This window comes from Thunnus thynnus, chromosome 15 (genome assembly GCF_963924715.1).
Source record: "Thunnus thynnus chromosome 15, fThuThy2.1, whole genome shotgun sequence".
NCBI classification, from domain to species: domain Eukaryota; kingdom Metazoa; phylum Chordata; class Actinopteri; order Scombriformes; family Scombridae; genus Thunnus; species Thunnus thynnus.
This window is the reverse complement of record NC_089531.1, coordinates 14,080,135-14,103,394: the sequence shown is the minus strand read 5'-3', so window position 1 is coordinate 14,103,394 and position 23,260 is coordinate 14,080,135. Positions and strand designations below refer to the sequence as shown.

Genomic DNA, 23,260 nt, shown 5'->3' with positions numbered 1-23,260 from the left:
TTCAGTCTCTGGAGAGTGGTTCTGTGTCCAGCTGACGCTACTGTTCATGTGCGGGAACGTGGTTCTGTTTACAGAGCTTCGCTGGCTTGTTGTGCTACATATTACAACCTCAAAAGTACAAATGTACAAAGATTTTTTTTAGGGACCTTAAGGTGTAAATTCAGAAAAATAAGCATTTATTTTCTTGCTAAATATTCATTTTTTATACCCTTATCTTGAGCCCACAGAGAGGTCCTGAGGATGAGTTGGGAACCACTGGTTTGTGTCATTTATTTGTATGAAATATTCTAAAATCTAGTCTAAATGCTCAGGAGATTACTGCCATCAAAAATTGTTTATTTACCAGTGGTAGATCAAATGATATATTCATTTCAAGTGTTGATAATAGGGATCAGCTTGTGAGCTTGGGCGATGATGATAAAAACAGTGTTACGATATAAATCAACAATTAACCAACTTTATTTGTATGTTTGTACAGTCAGACAAAATGTAGCACAGGTGAAAATAGAAATTTTGATGTCAATATAATCATTAACTATGAAATATGTTTACATAGTCAGAAAAACGAACCCATTCAGAGCTCAACTTTAAGCTTTAGGTTTGCATAAAAGTTCAGGCCCTGTTTCCTGCCACTCTTCCCCCTGTCAAACTGTCCGCACCAGCATCTTCACAGATAACCTGCTGCAGGAGCATCAGTCCCTACTGACCCTGCAAGTGTGTCACTGAAAAACACGTCTTTTTTTTAAACATTTTCTGTTGTTACTACAAATATCAAGTACTTAGGAGTGTTGAAATTCCACTCATCAAACAAAAAAGACCATTAAATAAAACTATCATTTACAATATCAAAAAAAAAAAAGTTTCCCACACATATCAAAGTCAATACTCCAGTAATAAATTATGTATTCTCAAGATCTCCCAAGAATTCATAAGTTGATGGCTTTTCTTCTGCTACAAATGCATAGACCAATTTCTCTATGGGAGATGAATACACAGAATCAAAACTAAAATATAAACATACTAAACAAATCCGCAAACATAAAACACAGGAAAAACAAACTGTGAATGAGGCGAATTGCAAAAAAAAAAAGTCAAACTAGTGTTTTGCAGTCTTCAAAACTGGAGTTTTTCAGTTTAGTTTTCCTGGCAGATGTAAATCAGGGCTCAAACATTCTACGTCTAAGGATCACAGCATTTAATTGCTACATTGCTAGCATAATGTGAAACGAGTGCAGATGGTAACACACACACACACACACACACATCTTTCTGAGTGGAGAAAAAGGACATTTACATTTCAAACTTAAGAGTTATAAAACAGGACACCTCGTCTCATTGTTCAATGGTTATTTTGACACATAAATTTCTAAGCATTGATGGCCACCAATTTACTTGTATTTCTGTGGTTTTCTCACATTAATTGATTGTCCTTTCTGGACATAAAGTTTGGCAATAAATATGGATTGCCATAAATAACTGTATGTTATATGATAAAGATCACAGATCCCTCTGTTTGACATAGATGTAAAATTGCAACCAGGTGTAAACACCAAGGATTTAATGCTATCTTTGTTATTGTTGATTTACACTGAGTGGTATCATTTGGGGCTGTAAACTGGAAGAGAGCAGTTAATTAATTTGGTCCCTGACAGTACAGATTGTAGTAGACAGATGAATATGGCCAGTAGACTGAAGGTGCCCTTCAATGTTGTGATAATTCCCTACAAATGCAATCACTACAGCTGATCCTGTGCTCTAAGCAACTTCATGAAACATGTGTGTGGGGGGGTATATTTGAGTATTTACTGATGTAGGATGCATTTGCAGGAAGAAACTGCCTGGAGTGTGATGCACATTTTCTGTCAGTATGTGGTGTTTGCAATCATTTGTGTGCCAAATGCAAAATATGCACTTTATAATAAGTTGAATAATCTAAGTGATGTTGAGGAGAGAGATTTTTTTTCAGTTGCTCAAGCTGAAAGCTGCAGAGCATTTTGGCCACAACTTTCACTGTGAGAGAGATAATAATACATGCAGTGCATCCTGTTCTTCTAAATGTGTGTGGGATGATCAGCTAATAGTGCTAAAGCCTGGATTCTGGTGAGATTTAGCTCTAATTAAAGCAACCCATAGCGCCTTACTGTGGGATGATGACTCTGTGGTTTGTTAGTAGAGGAGATCATCTACTGGTTTTTCCCTAAACAAAATCCAAGCAACTGTGACGAAGTGACAGGCTCAATCTGTTAGCATGGTCTTGAAGAAAGAACTTGTCTCAGATCAGGACTTAACACAAATTCTGTGAATAAGGTCTTAAAACTGAAAAATGACTATTTTGCCTGCAGTTTATGTTCTGCTACTCCACTCTGAACTGAAACAGAATACTGATATACACTCGTAATATATCGAGATCAATAAAAATGAAGTGAAACGTTCTGGTAACAGCTTACATCACTTTGACCTACTTGTGAATGTTTTTAGTGGCATCCTGGTTTGTAAGATTTGGTATTATGTGTCGTTTTAGACACATTCTCCTAGAGCAAATTCTTCACCCCAAACCAGCAGGTATCTGTCGGTCTCAAACCAAAATTATGTCCTCTTTATTCTCGTGGCTTTAGCTTCACATTTTATTTCCACCCGTACAGTGTCCTCTTATTATTTTTACAATAAGTGCGAACAACTATGCCTCATTTCCCCCAAAACATATCTCCATGTGTGTTTTGGTAACTAACATATCTACACTCTTAACAAACAAAAAGCATGCATAACACTTCAAATGAAACAACCATATGACAAAATAATTAGAGTCCACCTCATTGCTTTGCATATATTGTGCATAATCAAGTGCCTCTGTCCTTTAGGAGTTATGGCTGGTTCCTTTCAAGAACAGCAGGCCTCTTTGTTCAGCAGTTAGTGTCGTGCGAGCTGGAAGCCAAACGGAGCACGATGACTCTTCACGTTCCTTTATGTAGAGACCCTGAGGATGAAGTGGAGCGGCTGTTCACCTGCAGACGACATGTGTGGTGCACACCAGTTAGATCTAACTTAGCAGCAGTGAGAAAGAGTGTGTGTGTGTGTGGTCTGTCATAGGCTACTTTCGGGGACAAATTTCAGACTAAGGACCAGTTAATTGGGGACGCTTGTCCAACTGGGGACAAAAGATGTGTCCCTAATTGGTAAAACACTGATTTTTGGGTCAGTGGTTAAGGTTAAGGTTAGGGTAAGTCTCCAGGAAATTAATGTAAGTCCCCAAAAGTGACCTAAGCAAATGTGTGTGTGTGTGTGTGTGTGTGTGTGTGTGTGTCAGTTTTAAATATTTTAACATTTTACATAATATTAAAAGCATTAACAGTTATTTCAGAGCTTCAGACCCTTTATGTAACTGTTTCATTTTGTGACTTATTTGCTCAATTTTATATGCTACATATAAATTGAACAAATATATATATAATATGCAACTTCCTGTTGCATATTTGCAACAGGAAGTATCAAGTTATAAGAAACTATTTTTATTTGATTTGGTTTGGAATTTTATGGGTTTATTTTTAGAAAGTTATTTTTCACTTCAGGGTTCTAGTTTTATTTATTTATTTATTTATTTTACAAATGTTGAGTTTAAAATTCAATTTAGCAGCGGTTGTAAGTTTAGGCTTGTGGTTTGGTGGATGGTCGGTTTAAATGTACATTCTGAACTTCTATTCTTTATTGTAGTTCAAACATTTATTTCACTTAAATTGGTTTGCAACAGGTATTATCCAATTGTCCCTCATATAAAACTGTTGGATTCATTTATAACAATAAAACTAAATATGTAAGACATTTGAAGATGCCACCTTGGGCTCCAGGAAATTGTGATGGCCATGTTTCACAGTTTTCTGATAATGGAAATAATGGTTAGTTGCAGCACTATAATGAAGGTTTTGTGCATTTGCGTTAATGTCCTTGATGAAATACAATGTAAATTACTTAACCAGTTCTGCAAGTTACATAATATGTTAATACCTACACTACTGGGATAATCTATTTTCTAATGATATGATGTTGGCCAGTGATGGCTCACTCACACTATGCTATGATATTTTATGCATTAGTTTCTGTTGACCTAAATGGTCCCTCTAATGTAAATTTGTTCCTGAGTCGGGAGTCTTTTTTTACATAAAAAGTGTGTAAAGCCCAAGAGACATTAGAAACATGTAAAACAAAAATCAAATGTTTTCATTTGTTTGCACTTCTAGCAAAAAAATATGTTCCCATGATACTAAAAATATCACCTAAAGGTGTTATCCATATTAAATTTGCCTGATTTGTAATTCCTCACCCCTTCAGACTGAGATATTAGCCATGTCTAGTGTTTAAAAAGTTGCCCACACATTACTCTAGGGGAGAGAGGAGAAAGCCAGAACAGTTGTAGGTAGCATCAGGGTAGGTGTGACTGACAGGCTGATGACACACCATATGGAGATGCTGGGCGAGTTCTACCCTGAGGGGGACAACAATGTTTTTTTTATTATTTATTTCCCTCATCCCTGTCAGCCTCTCTTACGAAAACGAGAAGGAAGAGACAGCCAGGTTGTGGAAGCTGACAGCCACACGTGCAAACACATGAAAATACGCAGACGCATGTGTGCACTGAGATGACATACTGTACTCATGCACAGACAGGGTACACAGTTGGTACAGTAAGGACATACTGTACAGACTCGTGAGGGATTCTCGTGCTGTTCCTGATTTTGAAAAGTGAATTAATGGCACAGGTTTGAAGTCCAGTGACTTTCGAGTTATACATTTCACTTGAGACTATAATTAAGCCATAATCTGACACAGATATAAACATCATCATTGCCCTACCACTAGTTGAATGACAGGCCTTTTACTTTTAATACATGGATTGACACTTATTGACAAAATAGGAAATATAAAATGTCAAAGTCTTATCTTGTTAAAGATTTGATTTCATCACTGATGTTTGTAAATATAGTAAGTTAAGTGAGTAAAGTAAAACATACATTTTCAATTTTGATGAGTTGGGAGACACAAAATGCTGATTTCTTATCTATAGGTGATCCTGATTTATATATTGTGTGTGTTTGTGTATATATATATATATATATATATATATATATATAGTTATGCATTTAGCTGATTAAAATTAAATCAGTAGTGGTAATAGTCACTAATCTTTGCATTAAATCCTACATACAGTATCAGTGGCTGCTGTAAAGAAAACATGTTACCTGTTTGGAAGCTTCAGAGGAGGAATGGACTTCATTTCCAAAATTTCCATTTAACTGCAACATTGCTGTAAAAAGTAGAAGAATGACATTTAACCATAAATACTTCATTCTGAGGTTTGCAGGTTTTTACTAATAGCCAGGACAGATGAAGATGTACTCATCAATATCTCACAACATTTAACAGTCACTCTTTTTGGGTGGCTCATGTGTTTGAGTCCATTTCAATGTATAAAAAGATTTTTAAAAAATTGACAGTTTTAATGAGTGACGGCCTCCATCTTTACCTAAGCAGTCTTAAGTTAGCTCTCTGACAAATTAAAAAAATAAAAACAAAACATCTCTTACCTTGTGGATCAAGTCTGGGGTCAACAAACCCCCAGTGTTGGTAGAGAGCAGCCAGATCATGGGGACTGTAGTTTTTCAGGAGACTCAAAATATCAATGTCCATTGGCATTTCTCCTGTTGACTCACTCTTTCCCTGAGCAAAAAGGAGTGGTTCTAAATACGCTTTGTGCCCCCACATGTTCATGGCGGCCCAAAGATCAGGACCCTTAGGACCTGAAGAGGAGTCACATGACTGCCTGCGGGGATGGAGTCTATCTGCAGCTGCGTTAGATGAAGTGCCGCCATGATTTCGAGCCAACATAAAACCCAAGCCTTCTTGTGGGAAGTTTCCCTCCACCGCAGCTCTGTGGCCTCTGTGTTTGGGGCTGCTAGTAGGCTGGAAACCAGGGACGCTCTTGCTATGCACGACACTGCTTGACGAAGTAGCTCTGGCGCTGGAGCCTTTACTTCCCCCTTCAGCTGCCCGGTTTTGTTCACCAGACTTCTTTTGAGGTAGAAGTCCTGCTCTACCACTAGAATGTGTCCCGTCTGAAGATCGTGAGTCCTTTGACTGATGCTTGGACTTCGGGACACCTGATTGGCTTTTAGGGGCGGAGTGCTTGCTACTGCTGCTGCTGTGGGTTGTGAAACCTGGTGGCTGTGTGCGCTGAGTTCTCGGCGCAGGTAAAGCTGGACAGTCCTTGCCTTCGAGGAATGGCGGGGGACCTGTGCGTCTCCACTGGGAGGCACTTGCCTTTACACTCTTGATGCTGTTCAAGCAGGGTGCCCACTTGGGTGCCACGGAGCTGCTGTTATCCACCCTGTGTGCAACCCGCTGATGGATCCACAGCACCTCTGGGTAGTTGGTAGTGTGGGAGCAATATGGGCACTGATGTCTCACAAGGCCTTCTGTTTTAACCGGATCATTTGCAGTTCCATCTCCTTTACTTGCAGATAATGCAGACAAATTAAGAAGACTGCCAGCATCACTACGTGTATGTCCCTGCCCTTTGACCTCAGTATCATTTGACTTTTCTGTTTTAATGTTTGACTCTGCTGACCCCTGTCCAGGCGGACACGTGTAGGGATTCCAATATGGCTGACTAAGCAACACGCTCCTGTTTCTGAGGTAGTCCATGTATAATGAGGCTTTGGAGCCACTTTGGCTAATGTTGTCCAAAATGGTGCTCTGTTTGCTGTAAGGACCCAGCAAGTCCTGGTGCTGCATGTGCAGGTGAGACCTGAGTAGTGAGGCGTCGACAGTGTGGAAATCACAGTGCTCGCAGAAGTAGGGTTTTTTATCTGTAGGTAGGAGAGGAAGAAGCAAAGAATTTATAATAAGTTATGTGATTGTGTATATAACATACAGAAAACTACTAAAATACAGTCACTAGCAGTGATTACATTATCCAAGCTAGAAAATCATTATCAAAGATTTCATAGTGGAAAGGACATTCATTCAGAGAAGCTGTGACAATCATTTTATTCAGTATTTACATAAATCACTGTTGCATTAGCTCAACACCTTAAGTGGTGGTAGATTTTGAATGATTTGAATGTTGCTACCTCTGTCTCTCTGTATTAAATTGTAGTGTATTTGAATGATTTACATGAAGATAATTTTTGTTGAACTGCATTCGCTGTGCTTAATTTCCAAGTGTTACAGCCTCAATGCATACGATATCTTCTTCCAAAAAGTATTAGTACCACTAATTTTGCTCTGTAAGTATGTTTTATGAAAGCTGCTTATTTGCTTGTTTATTTGATCTGTTTATCTTTTGTTGATCTAGAACATAAGCTATTTTCATATTCCACAGAAATATGTATTTAATCAGCAATTAAGTAACAAAATAGCAACTGCTCTTATAATATCTCTGCAAGTGTGCAAATAAACCACATTCTGTGATTTTGCTAAAATTCAGAGCCCTGTATAATCACTTCAACCTTTGTTTAAAAAAAACTCATATTATTGTGTGTTCATGAATTGCAGCCAACTAAACATTTCCATAGGAGAATTTAAAAAAACAATTTTGAATGAAATTTTGTATGTTCCCAGTGACATTTTTCCGTAAGTGAGAAAACTGATGCATTTTCTAAATCTTTTTGTATAACCAGGTGTAATAGTTACATATGCTGTAATTCTATTATGAATTCACAAGAGGTCTCCCTTTTCCACAATGTTATCTTTTATCTACCTCTGTTTATCCCCCCACTACAGAGCTAGTATTTAATTCCCACAATGCTGGGCTGGTAGGTTTAACTTACAGCAATGTCACAGAGACTTTTGGTCTGTCTGTTTTTACGTTTAGTTGATTGGATATTGAATGCAGCAGTTCTTACCAGGAAAGGTGACACAGCTGTATGTCTACAAACATGACTTTTGATTTAAACAAGAAGGGCTCTATATTTAACACAAAACAAAAAAATAATTTTAGCACCAGCTGGATTTTGTGACTGTTACCGTACCGTAACTGTTTTAAAGCAACATTTTTTAACTGCTGCAAGGACAAAGTAGTGTTGCATACATTGCTTACCCTCCTGGTCTTGGTTCCTGATGCTGTTGGTCTGTTTAGGTGAGAAGCCGACATCTTTGACCTTCTTACTCTGTAGCGCCTCATAAAACGCGTGACCAAGTCCGTTCAACAGAATACGGTCCTTCTGGGAAATCTTCTTGTCACCACCTTTAGTATGAGCCAGGTTGTTTGATGTTTGATCAAAGCCGATATCACCTTTCTTCTTCTTAATGCTGGAGCTGGAGGTGTCAATTTGCTTCCTCTTCTTCTCTTGCTTCAGGGGTACATATTCGCCCTTCTCTGTGTCATATGCCACCTCAGCATCTGCAAGTCTCTCCTCCCATCCCAAACATTTCTCTGTTGCCTCCACTAGTCGTCCCCTTGTGGCTAACTGCCAGGCCTGGTAACTACACACAGGGTCCAGCTCTGGAATTCGCCTACCCAGGCTCTTATCCTCAGGGGTTTCCTTAGGTCCAGCACACGTCAGGTTCAGGCTTTCCAAAAACTGGCTCTTGGCAGTATGCAACTCAGAGGCCTCGAGGTCTTCTTGTGGTGGGTTTTGTATCAGACTGCGACTGTGGTTCAGTTTATGTAGTTTTTCATGTATTTGCAAGGTCTTGCGGTCACAGAAGAAGTTACCACAGCCAGCGCAAAGCTCATAGAGGCACTCCTCATTTGTCAGTGATGCTGGGTCCTGAGGAACCCCATTGATGGTGGCAGGCGGCTCATTGCTCTTGCCACCCCGCAGCTGGGCTTTAACCCGGTGAATGCGCATGTGACTCTGGAGGAACCATGCTTGGCGGAAGCGGCGTCCACAAATCCGGCAACCATGATCCTGGGCGCTGCGGTGCCTTTTCATGTGGGATTTAAGGAGTAATACCTGAGGGAAAACCTGGCTACAAATGCTGCAGGTAAAAGGCCCAGCATCAGCCCCACCATCACCACTGATCTCGACACCAGTGACTGCATCTTTACCCTTAACTTTTTTCTTGGTTCCTTTCTTCTTCACCTTTCCATTGACAGTATGACCTTTGTTAGGTGTGATGACAGCGTTACCTTTCTGCCCTGGATCTCCATCCCCCTCCTTGTCACTGATGTGATGGCTGAAAAGGCCCAGTTTATGGCTTCGAATGTGGGCCTTCAGACTGCCCTTCTGAGCCGTCCTGTGCTCACAATACGGACACTTGTACGGCTTCTCCCGGGTGTGTCTTCTCATGTGCTGGGATAAAGAGCTGAGCAGAGGAAAGCTACGACCACACACCCCGCAGGTGTGACCAGACGTCACATCCTCCTCCGTCTCAGCCTTTACACCAGCTGTGCGTTTTTGTGATACATCCTCCTTCTCTTCTGTCTCCATTATTTTTCCTGGAGTGCTGGTACGTTTTGACATACAGTTGTGTAATAACTCTGTTAACTATGCAAAGTATGTGTTCGAAAAGTTAGTAAGTTCTCAGAGCGGGCATAAACAATCTGGAAACCATCACTGCTTTAGTGTCCATCCTGATGTTTTTCTTAAGCAAGCTGCTTATTCTTTTGGCAAGACAACCTGGAAATAGAAGGAGAAATTAAAATTAGGTTTGTAGTAATTACATTTACAATCTAAATTCACAAAATAACATTATTTTTTCATCAGATCAAAACTGTTATTTAGCTTTGAATACATGAACAATAATGATATTTAGAGTATGAAATATTTATGGTGCTTGTTGAGCACAACAGGCAATCACACCAATAAGGTTTAAAGCTCAACTTTAGATTTCTGACTAAAGAGAGAAATCAACTAGTGAGACTTAAAACTGAGTATCGAAGTGATGATTAAGGCATATGTTGGCTTGTTGCATTTATAGTATCTTATAAAGTGATTCAGGCAGACACTGATACACCTGTTTAGAAGTCTGATAAAATCTGCAGAGGATATTTAAATCAGAAAAGGTGACAGTTTTAACTAAATCACGCTGTTTTGTTCTCCAAAATCTAATACCATGCCAGATGGTTGAGTAATATACCCTTTTTTCTGTTCGAAAACCTGTCAAACAAAATCACATTTCTGTTTGCTTGCTTGTTGTTTCTATGTACACAGAACATTTGTAGAGATGCAGGCCGGTTTCACTATGAATACACCAGCAATAACAGCAGAAGTAGCTCACACATAAGGTAATTTCACTCCGTATGTGGGAAAAAGTACAAACTCTGTACTGAGAGAGATGGGCCATTGTGGCAATTTGCATTACGCAGACTCTAAAATAACCTTTGTCCCTTACTGGATGAGCGACGCCTGTCTGTACGTATTAGAGCGTGGGTCAGTGTCTCAACATGCATGTGTGATTGTGTCCTTGGTTTCCTCTGCCTAAATTGAGTGTGTGAGGTGGAGCATGAAGAGATGTATTCATTCCTGGCCAGCCAGGATGAGCCCTCGGGGGCAGTCCACTCTAATTCACGATCAATAATCCATTATGAACAAACTTTGTTTTAGAAACTCGCATACAGACACACACATACCCCTGATTCTGGGGTAAGTGCTGGTGTAAGATTGTGAGTGTAGGTAACAAGGTACAATTTTAAATACTACTGTTTAAATGATAGGAGATATAACTGTTTAAATAACAGGAGAAGTATCACAATGTCACCAATTGTGTAACCTTCATCTTTTAATCCTCCATTTTCCCTCAGTTATAATTTTCCATATGTAAAGAAAAATGCTACAGTTACACAACATTCATAATTGTGGGCAAATTATCTCAAAAGCCAGGAGGAGAACTTTGATATATGAGGCTACAATACCTCAGAGACATCTGGGTAAAACCAGAACACAATCATCCAGGAAGAGAACATGCTTTGCTGTGTGCTATATAAAAAATTACTGTGGCATGGTCTGATGTGGTTAAACATGTTCCTCAGGCAAACATGACTATTTGTTAGACTGTTCCAGTGAAAAAAAAGTATTCTGTGGCATATAGCCAGCCAGGCAGTAAAAAGAAAAACCTGCTATTGTGTTGGCCGCACCAGAACTGTCACATCGCCTCATGTCTGGTCCTCCACCCCTCATTGGGGGGTCGAGAGAGTTATTGTTAAAGCAAAGAGGCCTAGGCCTACACGTCACTGTCTTCGAATACATGTCTGGCCAAGGAGGCAGGACAACAGACGACTCTTGCTTGTCTTATCAGTCTTTGAAAGGGAGGAAGGGCTAGGTGCACATACATATAAAAGGCCAGCAAAAAAAAAAAAGAGACTGACTGTGGTATATTTTTCAGGGGATGAGGTTGTCTGTCTAATTATCTGTATCTGCATCCACCGTCGCATCTGTCTGCATGCGTGCCTGCCTGCTTGCGGTCATGTGTGCTGATCCGCTCACACTGGAATGGGTGTTGGATCTGGAATGGGGAGGAGTTTAGGAGGTTTTCCCCGGACATGGCAGGTGTTTGGTAGGCAGACGCCATCAGATTAGAGCACGGGCAATGTGGCACACTGTCTCCAAGAGGGGGAGGATGTGCAGGAGAAACTGGAGGGTGGCAATTAAGGGGTTAAGGTTAAGGCGAATGTAATGAGTTAACACAATGGGGATGAAGTCAGAGAGCTGAGGGCAACAGATGGGAATAAACAGGCCATCAGTATGGAGTTAGCAGCCTCTACAGTATGAGCTTATGCCTTTGTCAAAGCAGCCTATGTGCTTAGTCTGTGCTATATTTTTGCATCTGCAATATCCTAGTTTTACTTAATCATACGTAAGATGGCATCTGCGTAGTGTTTGTTTACTGAAAGTTGGATTTGTTTTTTTTTTTTCATTTTTAATAACAAAATATCAATCCATTTTTCTTTTTTTCTCTATACTTCCCTAGATCCCATCTTTCCCACCTCTTCAGCTTTCATCCTATAAACATTGAAAGCCCTTTGGAGGATCTGTAAAGTAATGCAGATAGCCAAACATGTTGCTCCGGGGGCTTAACTCATTTCTTTTAGAATCCCTCGCTCCCTTTTTCTCTCTCTTTTCTTTGGCAGATGAATAGGCATGTCCAGTCAGCTGTCCTCGCATTGATTCATCCTGACGTCCCAACCAGCTCAGCACAAACTCCCTATGGTCAGGGCACTGATGCTGAGAGCCTGTGTGCTGTGATGTGTGTGTATGTGTGTGTGTGTGTGTGTCTGTGTGTGTGTGTGTGTGTGTTCTTGCATTAAAATATCCACTGTCGTATGTGTGCACACTGCCTGCGTGCCTTGTTGCTGCACCAAAACTGTGGGTGTAATTTCCTGCAGGGGACTGGAAATAGCATTAGCCCTGAATTCATTTTGTAAGATACTAAAGCGTCCAACGCACTAAAATACCTTGAATACCCATTTTCAAGTAAGAGAGAATGTCCACCTATAACTAATCCCTGCAACTGTAGTTGTAAACAAGTGGAAAATGTGACATTTTTAAGCAAGAATGTGTGTACCCCATGACTGTGTGCATGCATATGTGCCTGTGTGAGTGTGTGTGTGTGTGTATGTGCTGAAGTCATCCAAATATTCTCAACAACCAGCAACAAGCCTGTGCCAATATACCCCTGACTGGAGATAGCATGTGACTGTCCTTATGCTAGTGTCCAAAGCCACAGTCACTCACTAAGCCTCACCTCGCATCTACTGTTTTGTGTCCAATAATCCTGTCTGTTTCCATCAACAGCAAACACAACTGAGGCATAAAACAAATCTAATACACAGATTGAGATTTTTTTTTTCTCTTTGCTGTAAATGTTGTCTAAATACAAAGATTTTCTCCCAATCGTCAAGCGTTCCTTCCAGTTTTCCTACATCTAAGAAACCTGTCTGCTGTTGGCACTGTCAATTCTTCTATGCACCACATCAAATCACTGTGTTAACAGATTGTGTAAGACATTGTACCAGATATTCAACAATTATATCATAAAAATGTAGTCAACTTTTTAGATAATGTGAAAATGGTTAACTGCATAATGAAGGTAATGAAGTAATGAAGGCTGCACTTACTATAAGGTGCATTAGATTTGATGTCTTGCTGATTCTATAGACTGCTCTAAAGAAATGTCTTCAGAATCTGCTTTTCAATTCAAAATGTCTTAATATGAATATCTGAAACCCACTTGTTTAGTTCTACTTTGCTACATTAAAATTAACCTTGAATCTACAGCACCAATACCTCCTTCACAACTGTCTAAAATGTGCACGCATGAATGGTTTACCACTGCAAGATGTCATACTTTTTGTGACAAGCAAAAGCAAAAAAAAAAGATAAATAGGTTTCTTATCCCCTTACTTGCACCAAAATACCTTAGTCTATGCAGAAAATACACTCTCTGCTGATTCACTGCTGATGCAGGTCAACATGACTCCCTCCAGATGTAGTAGAGTCAAAACAGACTCCCAGGTGCTTGTTTGAAATGTCATATTTAATGACTATCCAACACAGGTTAGTATGCTCAACATCATACATCGGTGTGAATACTCTCTTACGATATCTCCCACTTGAGGACAGAACTAAAAGAGCTTCAGAGTTACTAACGCCAGCAGTTCAATGTGGCCACATAAAATCCAGTAATAACCCTAATACAGTACAATCGATGCAGCTATTTAAAAAGGAGCTATATAGTCTTCACAGTTTTGTTTAAATCTGGTTGAACTTGTTAACGAGGCTGTGAAAATATGTACCATGATATAAATAGCAAATTTACACTACATTTCCATTTATCTGGTGTGACTGCAGGGCTAACAGTGGGCAGGTAACCATCTTGGAAGGATGTGAGCGCTCCCAAAAGGTAACAATAGGACGTTTCCCAATCTTCCAATTCTGCCCACATGGCATGGATGTAAAATTAGCAGTCTTGTGACTGCAGAACAACCTTGTTAGTGCTGAGAAAAGAAACTAAAAATTAGATACTGAAATGATAAAAGTAATATCACTCAGTGCACTTCATTCTGCTGAGTCCAAAATAATTGTACAATAATTTCTGCTTCCCGAGGACTCGCAACCTTATAAGAATTTTTTTTCCTTTTATTACATTTAGACAACGTTTTGAGCGCAAATGGGCTCTTCATCAGGTACAGAAGTACCAAACTGACTCAGGTGTGTGTGTGTGTCATTGAATAAATAGACTTAGTCCCTCCTATAGGCTGGCTCAAAACACAGGATCACTGCATGTCTCCAGGCCAGACTCTATAAAATATAAATAGTACTATGCGAACTAACATTGTGTACATATGAAATTTATCACAAAAGCAACAAATACTGTACGGTGAAAATGTTATCGAGGAATCACTGAAAAAACGACCATAATGGCAACAAAAGACAATCAGCTGGGTTATAAATCTAGATTTGATAAATCCTAAGACTATCTATTGAATGACAGATACTTCAGTCAGTCAGTTTGACATCAACTGATCTTCGACCTTTTAAACATTGTACTTTTTAAGTGTTCAACAGTGCCGCGATTCCTCGAGAAGCAGAAATCAAAACTTACATCACTCCCAGCTCGGCCAACAATCTTAAAACTATTTCCAAAAAGCAAGACACACCTTCTGGTGTTGTACACGATTACCGTATAATGAGAACAATGTAATCGGCACATACCTCACCAACCTCAACAAAGCCAGCTATCAACTTGCAAATAACTCATAGGTAGTGTTCAGTGTCAGCAGGGTTCCTAGAATGACTTAATTGCAGGAAAAACAGTGAAGCAGCACTACTACTGCGGGCGAACAGCCTAATGTACCTAAGAGATTAGATAGCCATGAACTCAACAGTCACAAGCACGGACAAACTTGCACACATTCGTCCCCCATCCCCCTCCTTGTTCAACTCTCCACTCGGTTACACAACATACACAGGGATTACTCTTCGTAGCATTAGATGAGCTGCTCATTGAGTGGCCTTTTATCATGGATGCCCCTTTGTGCAATAAAGCACACACAGGGGAGGGAGATTGACAAAGAGAAGACACAAGGGAAGGGGAATACAAGAGATTCTTGGCAGAGCTTTTACCTGTTGTGGAAATGTTAACAATTCCTCTAAAAAAATATTGTCATGCAGTCCCAAATGCAGACATCAGATACCAAACAGCTACTGCCAATGAAAGCAGAAAAGCAAAGATGAAGAGAGGTTTTGTTTTTTTTTGTTTTGTTTTTTTCAAATCATTTTTTGGAATATAGTGCATCCTTCATTATTGAGATTATGTTAACTGCTGTGGTCAGTCTGAGGATCCAGTGTGGACCCACTCTCTTTTCAGTGTGGATTGGCTAGTGTGGGAGACACTGGAGTATAATCTGCTGGCATTAACTTGCTCTCTAAAAAAAGCACTCTCGACAGGGATTAGATTATCATGGCAAGGTCAGCTCAGAGTCGCTCTGACTGTCTCTCTATCACTCTGCTTTCTGTCTTTTACTTTATCAGTTTCCCTGTAATCTTTTGTTCTCCCTACTAACTCTATCAGGTGTATATTTCAACACTGTTATTGATTTTAGTCTCAATTCCACATGCAATGCAATCAAAGGAAAACATGACATATTAACACAGATTAAATGTACAGGATGTTGTAGTACAGTGTAAGCAGTACGTCTCCTCCAAAGCTAGAAGCCACCAAAATGCTTCTGAAACTCCAATTATAAAAAATGTGAAACTGACTATACCATAAAGAATACTAAAGGGCTACAATTATTTCATCATCGATTAATCTGTTGATTGCTTTCTCGATTAATCGTTTGGTCTATAAAATGTCCGAAAATGGTGAAAGATGCTGATCACTGTTTCCCAAAGACAAAGGTGAAATCTTCAAATGTCTTGTTTTGTCCACAACCCAAAGATATTTAGTTTATTATCACAGAAGACTAAAGAAAACAGAAAATATTTACATTTGAGAGGGTGGAATCTGAGAATTTGGGTATTTTCTCTTTAAAAAAAGACGACTCAAAATGATTAATTGATTATCAAAATAGTTGACTAAATAATCTGTGGATCGACTAAAAGTTGCAGCTCTGCAATGTTTTTTCAATGAGAATAATAATCTTGTTTACAACCATTTTCATTATCTATCAATTTGCCAATTATTTTCTAGATTAATTGATTATTTGGTCCACAAAATGTAAGAAAATTGTGAAATTGCCCACTTTCAATGTCCTAAAGCCCAAAGTGATATCATCAAATTGCTTGTATTATTGCCTTTTTTTCTGTCAATAGACTTATTGATCAATTACCTTATCATTTCTGCTCTAAATCATTCTCATGGTTTTGGTCTGACTCGGAAAATGAGACGTGGAGTGCTCTGCCAGTCATATCTGATTCACTGGATTCAGTCAAAGAACTTAACACCTAGTGTGAGTCAAAGTTCAGTTTGAGTTGAACTTTGAACCCTAAACTAGTGAACGCTGCAGAAATAACAGTAGAATTTACTAAATTTGTTGTTACTTTATCATCTCAATTGATTATGATAAGGTTACTTCATCTCAATAGTGGGTTTTAATTAACTGTGGTGTTAAACCTTTTGGGTTTTTTTTTACAAATGTTGGTGATAAGTGACGAAACTCCTTTACAAGGAAACACTATCTTAAGGTGGTAGGTTAAAAATAATTTCTTCACACACAAAGCATAGTATAATGTATCCCTGTGCATTAATATTGTCAATTATAAGTGCCTGGTATCGATTATTGCTAAGTGCCAGACTTGCTACTTGATGTTTTAAATTTAAAAAAATTACAAATTAAATACACCTACAGCAGAATCTCATGAGCATCTGGTATTCCTGAGACGTTTTGGAGCTGACTTTGCTTATGGCTTTGCTTTTTTCTTGATGTACTGTACTGTCTATCATTGTATAGGATCAAAATTCTCAAATTATATAGTACATGTGGATTTGTAGTCCAGAACAACGTGTGTAATTCCCCATTTCCTGCTATGATTAAGGTAATGATTGAAGAAGGGTAAGGCGATACCTGCTTAGCGATTTTACCCTGGAGCGAAAGAATGACAGCTGGCAGCAGGGTCTGGATTAGGTTTCCCATAGGGGTTTGCATCTTTTACACCACCACTTCTTTGGAGTAGAATGGGGCGATAGTAACCTGACTCCCTCAGACCCATCCAATCTCGTCTCCCTCTGTCTCAATGGGGCCAAACAGAAGGGATCTGTGAACGCCTTACTCATCCCTCCCATCTTCCATCTGGACATTTTGCCAGTGTTTGCACTCCAGTTCCTCCACTGGAGACTTAAAGGGCAAGTCCTTTTTTTTTTTTTTCATAAACCAATCTGATTCATCACAAACTGGGAATTTTGTCAGCCCATTCAGATCTCACTGGCACAAAGAAAAGCAGATTTGTGGCCAAAGAGAAATGATGCAGTGCCAGTGTTTTACTTTAATTAGACTACACTACCCTTTATAAAAACAACTGATATCTGAATAAACAATGGCAGTGACATTAAAGACGTTGCTAATTTTTCCTATTTTCAAAACATATTTGATGTATGTATGGATTAGGGCTATTTTACCAGAATCTATTGACAAATCTTAATACGACTTAAAATCTAGGGTAGCAACCAACTTAAAATCTAGGGTAGCAACCAACAATTATATTCAGTACTGATTAATCTCCCAATCTCCTGATGACTCACTGATGTAACAAAGGGAAAAATGCCCATAGCGATTTCTCAGAGCCTAACTTGACATATTTAAATGTCTTGCTTTGTCTGACCAATCACCCAAAACCCAAAGATATTCAGTTAACAATTATATAAAGTAAGAAAACGCAAATAAATCATAGTTGAAAAACTGACACCAGTGAAGTTTTTGCATAAAATATTAAATTATTAAACAAGTATCAAAATTGTATTTTCTGTCAATCGACTGACTAATTGACAGATCTCATGATACCGCAATCAACTCATTTTTGTTTTCAAAAGATTATTTTTTGGGAGTGGTTCCATTCTCATCTGTTTATCATGTAGTCACTTTTAGTTGTGTAATATTTTGGACCCTAAGGTCCAGGTAGCTTGAACAATATACCCCATACAGACAAAAACTACATGGACAGCTAGCATATGCCTCCATGAGACTGAATCCAGCATGTGGTTCATCTGTGTGCTGTTGGGTAATAACATTAGAACAGGCTATTTCAGACCCTGTTCACACCTGGCATTAAAATGCGTCTCGGGTGATCCGATCAAAAGTGGACAGCTCTAAGTACAGGTGTGAATACATCCAAGACGCATTGAGGATGCGCTGAGATCCAATTGTTCAGACCACATTTGGAGGTGGTCTGGGCCACATATGGCCACATTCTTTTAGCAGTGTATATGAGAATGTATCCTGGGCCATAGCACTTACTCATTCGCGCGCCAACAGCATCACATTTAAGTGCAAAACAACAGAAACCACAACAACAGTTTAAATGGATTCTCGTGGATGGCAGTGTTTCATAATTTTGGATGGCGCTCATAATTCTGCAGGGGCATTGCTACAGAATTATGAGAGCAGCTACTAAAATTTCACACGATCATTAATATCAATGGGCTACTAAAAATTTTCACTTGCACACTATGCGAGCACAATAACACCCTACGTTATTGTGGAATTGTTTAGAGTCATCGACTAGTACATCAAATCCAAGAATCCTCCCTCTCCTCCTTCGTCAAAGGACATCTACATGAAAGGTACTGTGATAAGAGTATCGTAGCTCCGTTAAGGAATAAGACAGTGTGTAATGTGTGTGCGTAGCGAGTGTGTGGTTGAGTGAGCAGCAGAAAAGTGACAGTGCATGCGAGCAGAGTAGAGAAAAACGTTAGCAGTGAGTTGTCAATCTGGCATTAAATGTACAGTACAGGCTACAGTGTGTCAGTTAATAAACACTGCAGCTTCTCAAGACCAAGAAAAGTCTCGTCTGTTGTTTCTCCAACTGCTGGAAAGATGAAGGGGGTTAGCTCCGAAGTTAGCGACAATGAATTAGCCTAATCTGACCAGGCTCACTTAAGGTGGACTGACTTTTAAGGTGGACCAGCTATTCTCATTTCAGTGTCATTCTCAGTCACTCCTAAACAGAGAACAGAGAAATATCTGGCTGCTGAATCTCTCCTGAGTTTTGTGATTGGATTACCCAAGATGCATGTTAAAAATTAAAGTGTAACCACTACTACTTACTTCATATATTAAGTATTTAACCGGCTCAAGTGCTTTTGTAGTTTCATTTTAATTACAAAAAGTGCACAACAACCTAGAAACACATGAATATATATTTGTGAGCTTGTTGGGTCTAAGTTTTACCTCAAAATAGATGTTAAATAACAAGGTATTTAACATTTTTGAGGTAGGGTCAGCAAGTGATTACCTCTCTTTTGAAGAGAGATCAGCTTTATGGTATGGTGAAGGTTGTTGTGGTCATATGTATGTGGTTTAAAAAAAACTTACAGAACATACTTTGGATATAAGCCATTGGCACATACTGCATTTTTACTACCTTACATTAATTCCCAGGAATGACAGCGTAATGATTTTGGCCTGTTTAGAACATCTATGATCTATCCTGGGGTTTTCTCCCTTTACAGTATCTTTTCCTTGGGGAACCCCAAAGCAGTTTAAAGACTCAATAAACCATTTTGGTGCCAGTCATTCCCACATTTTCTTGTAGCTATTATTTTCAGTTAAATGTGTTGTTTTATGAAATGCTGTTAGTGTGTATAGTCCAGTCTTACCTCGTGCATGAAATGTTTTTGTCGTATTATTGTCTGACAAGAAAACCTTTGCATTTTTTAGATTATGTTTGCATCAATTTTTACTTTCTTACCCGTAACACTAACAGTCTGTGGCAGTACCATAAGAGATCTGCCACTGTACATTTGATTTTTGTCCCACTGTGAAGCTTTATTTTTGTTGTTTTCATTTAGTCAGCCCATTATCACACAAGGGAGCTGCCCAAAGTGGAGATGGCCTTACCCCTCACATCTTCCTGTCTGCTCTGTCTGCACCCCTCCCCCCGTCCAGCAAACAAGCTCCTGTCCAGACCCCAGTCTCCTGACCTAATCTAGATGATTAAATCATTTTTCTTTAGTACAAATTTTGTCCCCCCGCTACTCTTGTCTGGTAGTTGCCGCACACCCTCCCCTATTGATCGTCATGCTGAGGAGATTACCCTAATAGCTGGGATTACCTCCCCACATGTTGGTTGGCCACATACGGGAGGGGGGGGGGGGGGAGGGGGGAGCGCTGGGGATGGTGCATGCTGTGCATGATGTGCAAGTGTATGGAAGGAGGGTGGGAGGAGTAAGATATTGAAAATCTGGGCCTATGTTTGTTTATTGTCTATGAACACTAGAAAATGATAAGAGCTAACAGAGTAATCATATCTGGTTATCTGGTGGATGTAATTAGAGCTTTTGCATTACACATAACAATCTTCACCCTTAAATGCTTACACTGATGATCGGGCATGATACAACAGATTTTTATCAGCAGGCCAGACAAACAACACCCTGAAGACCTATTTAACACATATTTGACCTCTCATGCTCATTAACTCTATTCAGCCTGGGTTTAAAGCTCAGTGGCATCACCTTGCAATGTTTTTTTACTAGAACTGGATCATATAGTTAGTTAATAGATGAGTCGACTGACAGAAAATTAATCAGCAACAATTTTGATAATAGATTAATCATCTAAGCCAACTTGTGGCAGAAAGGACCCTATGCTACAAGCTACCCAGGCAAAAAATCCAGATATTCTCTTGTTTCAGCTTCTCAGACGTGAGGATTTGCTGTTTTTCTCTGTTATATAATTGTAAATTAGATGTCTTTTAGTCTTAAGAGTGTTGGTTGTTCAAAACAAGCAATTTAAAGACATCACCTTGGCCTGTGGGGAATTGTGACAGCTATTTTTCACTATTTTCTGTTGTTTCACAAACTAAATGATTAAGTGGTAATGACTTTTTTTCAGTTGCAGCCCTGCTTTGTGTTTGATAATCCCCACTTTTCAGCTACAGGCCTTGATAACAATAACTACAACAATTTTCTGGCAAACACTGTCCCATCCACATGTTTCACAATAGCCCAGTTGGACATCTCTGGGTTCGGGTGGCTGCTGGCCCTGAGGTGTTTTTGTTTTTTTTAACTTTACACTTTCTAACAATTGCCAGAGGTTAAAGCTGCTAGAAATCAAGATGTTATACCCACTGAGGCAGGCAGGCAGAGAGAGAGAGAGAGAGAGAGAGAGAGAGACTGGAGGCCATTCAGACAGTGCAGAGAAAAGGAATTCCGTTAATCCGCCGCTGATCCGGTACAATGGCAGCCTTGTTGTCTGTCCCGTTTGCACTCACTTACCACAAGTTTGCGTGCGTTGACAATGTTCACTGATAGCTTGTTCACAGCTGTGCCAAACAGCAGTAATGCTAATAATAATAATAGCTTAATAATAATAATGATGATGATGATGATGATGTGGGGAGCTGGCTTGCTTGTGTCAGTCGCTAGTAGCAGCTTGCCCCAACACGAGATACAGAGAGAGGACACACACGACTTGGCCCGAGTGTTTTACTACAGTATAACTGACATCCATTGCTGACTAACTAACCGACTGGAGGTTGTAGTTAACTTTCGCCCACACAAACTCCAAAACAGAGCGTGTACAAACTGGCTGAGCATCCTTTACTCCCGTTACACACTATCTTTTTTTTTTGTTAACCGTCGTTTTTACTCCTTACCTTTTAGTGAGGGTTTAGGCGGCAGGTCGCTCCTGAAGGAATCCCATCACTGATTAAAAAAAAAAAAAAAAAGAAAAAACAACAATGGCGAACCACGTTTATAACAGCTAAAACACTTGTCGACAAATCTGACCGTTATCCTTCAGTTGTGGGCTTCTCGCTGCTTCTCCGTAGCGTTAAAACTTCACCGTCTTTTCAATCACAGCGGTGCACCTGAACCGCAGTCCCGTCCTCCTCTCGCCTCCTCCTCCTCCGCCGCAGCAGCAGGAGCAGCAGCAGCAGCAGCCCGTCGTTGTTGGGGACATGAGTGACGCGAGAGATAACGTTATTAACGTTAATAACAAGCCGGAGTGATCTCTGCGTGCGCGCGGCTCCGCTCCATTCACTGAGAGGTGAACGGGTAGGCGCGCGCGGTACATTTGGCTAAGTGACGTTACTTTACTCAGGATCATTTAGTAGCATAATTTTAAAGGTGGATGTACTCAATAATGGCCTCCATCTACTAATATAGGAAATAAAGTTCAATCGAACCCCCATTTGTTATTAATCTGTTATTACTATTGTAAAGATATGGTGAAGTATAATAATTAGTTTAACTTTAATTGTACAAATTGAATACTCGTGGTGGTATAAAAATGGCTATATGTAGGTTATATAAATTAACACTCATGGAAACTAGGAAAGGCTGAAATGTTTAGACCTCAACATGCTGACTAGACCTTTGTGTTTTAAAGGCACAATCCACCATAATATAGGCTACATTCAGTTGAAGTGGTGGCAGAAGTATTAAAATCTTTTACTTAAAGATTTCCTCCAGTTTTGAGATTTGTATATATAAAATACTCTGAATAAGAATTTGTCTATGTTTTTTTTACACAAAAATTTAAATCTTACTCCTTGTCCCTCATTTAAAATTCCAAAATCAATGAATGTGCAAATATTTTTATTTTTTTTAAGATTAACTACTAGACACATCGTGTTTCTTACTTCTCTGTAAAGTCAAATCTCAGTGTTTGTGCACTGGAGGCTTCACGTTTCCACATCACACTTGTGTAAGTTGCATTTGCAGTTGCAAACTATTTGTGATGTCACAAATCATGCTCATAGGCCCACCCCTTGAAAACTGTTTTTTTGAATGACAAAAGAGAAACTTTCCACTTTAAGAAGATGAATGTGAAAACAACCTTCTAGTGTCAAACTCTGCACATACATCATTCTGCACGGTGAAGCTCAAACATTCAACTGTAGGAACAAGAAGAAAAACATATTTTTGAGTGGAGGGGGACTTGCTGTATTGGTAAAAGTACCAATACAGCAATGTAAAAAAAAGTACTCCATTACAAGTAAAAGTCCTGCATGAAAAATTCTACTTATGTAAAAAGTACATAAATATTAGCATCAAAATGTAGCCTACTTGAAATATTAGTGCTTATTATGTCTCTATGACTGATATTTTACTGTGTATGACATCATTAGATTGTTAATACTGAAGCATCAATGTGTAAGCAGCA

At 39.3% G+C, this 23,260-nt stretch overlaps 2 protein-coding genes across 4 annotated transcripts in view; one reads left to right on the top strand and one right to left on the bottom strand.

The window, feature by feature from the left end:
* The window catches only part of LOC137198836 (relaxin-3 receptor 1-like), a 52,740-nt gene that overhangs the window by 22,329 nt on the left and 7,151 nt on the right, over positions 1 to 23,260 (top strand). Inside the window, exon 2 of one of the 2 annotated variants that reach the window (XR_010931687.1) lies at positions 2,859 to 2,946. The exons of the other annotated variant lie outside the window; for it this stretch is intronic. The gene's annotated coding sequence lies outside the window, so the exon portion shown is untranslated. Of the gene's footprint in view, positions 1 to 2,858; positions 2,947 to 23,260 lie in introns of those variants that run through there. 2 annotated transcript variants of the gene reach the window in all.
* On the bottom strand, positions 438 to 22,122 carry LOC137198835 (zinc finger protein 516-like). 2 transcript variants are annotated; one of them, XM_067612802.1, is made up of 6 exons: positions 21,883 to 22,122; positions 21,750 to 21,798; positions 8,090 to 9,614; positions 5,577 to 6,857; positions 5,232 to 5,296; positions 438 to 3,002 (listed from the first exon to the last, which is right to left on the bottom strand). In XM_067612802.1, exons 3-6 carry the CDS (start codon positions 9,456 to 9,458, stop codon positions 2,952 to 2,954), a joined length of 2,766 nt encoding a protein of 921 aa, XP_067468903.1. In that variant the 5' UTR covers positions 9,459 to 9,614; positions 21,750 to 21,798; positions 21,883 to 22,122; the 3' UTR covers positions 438 to 2,951. The 2 variants fall into 2 exon arrangements, with proteins under 2 accessions (XP_067468903.1, XP_067468902.1); XM_067612801.1 differs by having other exon boundaries at positions 21,750 to 22,122.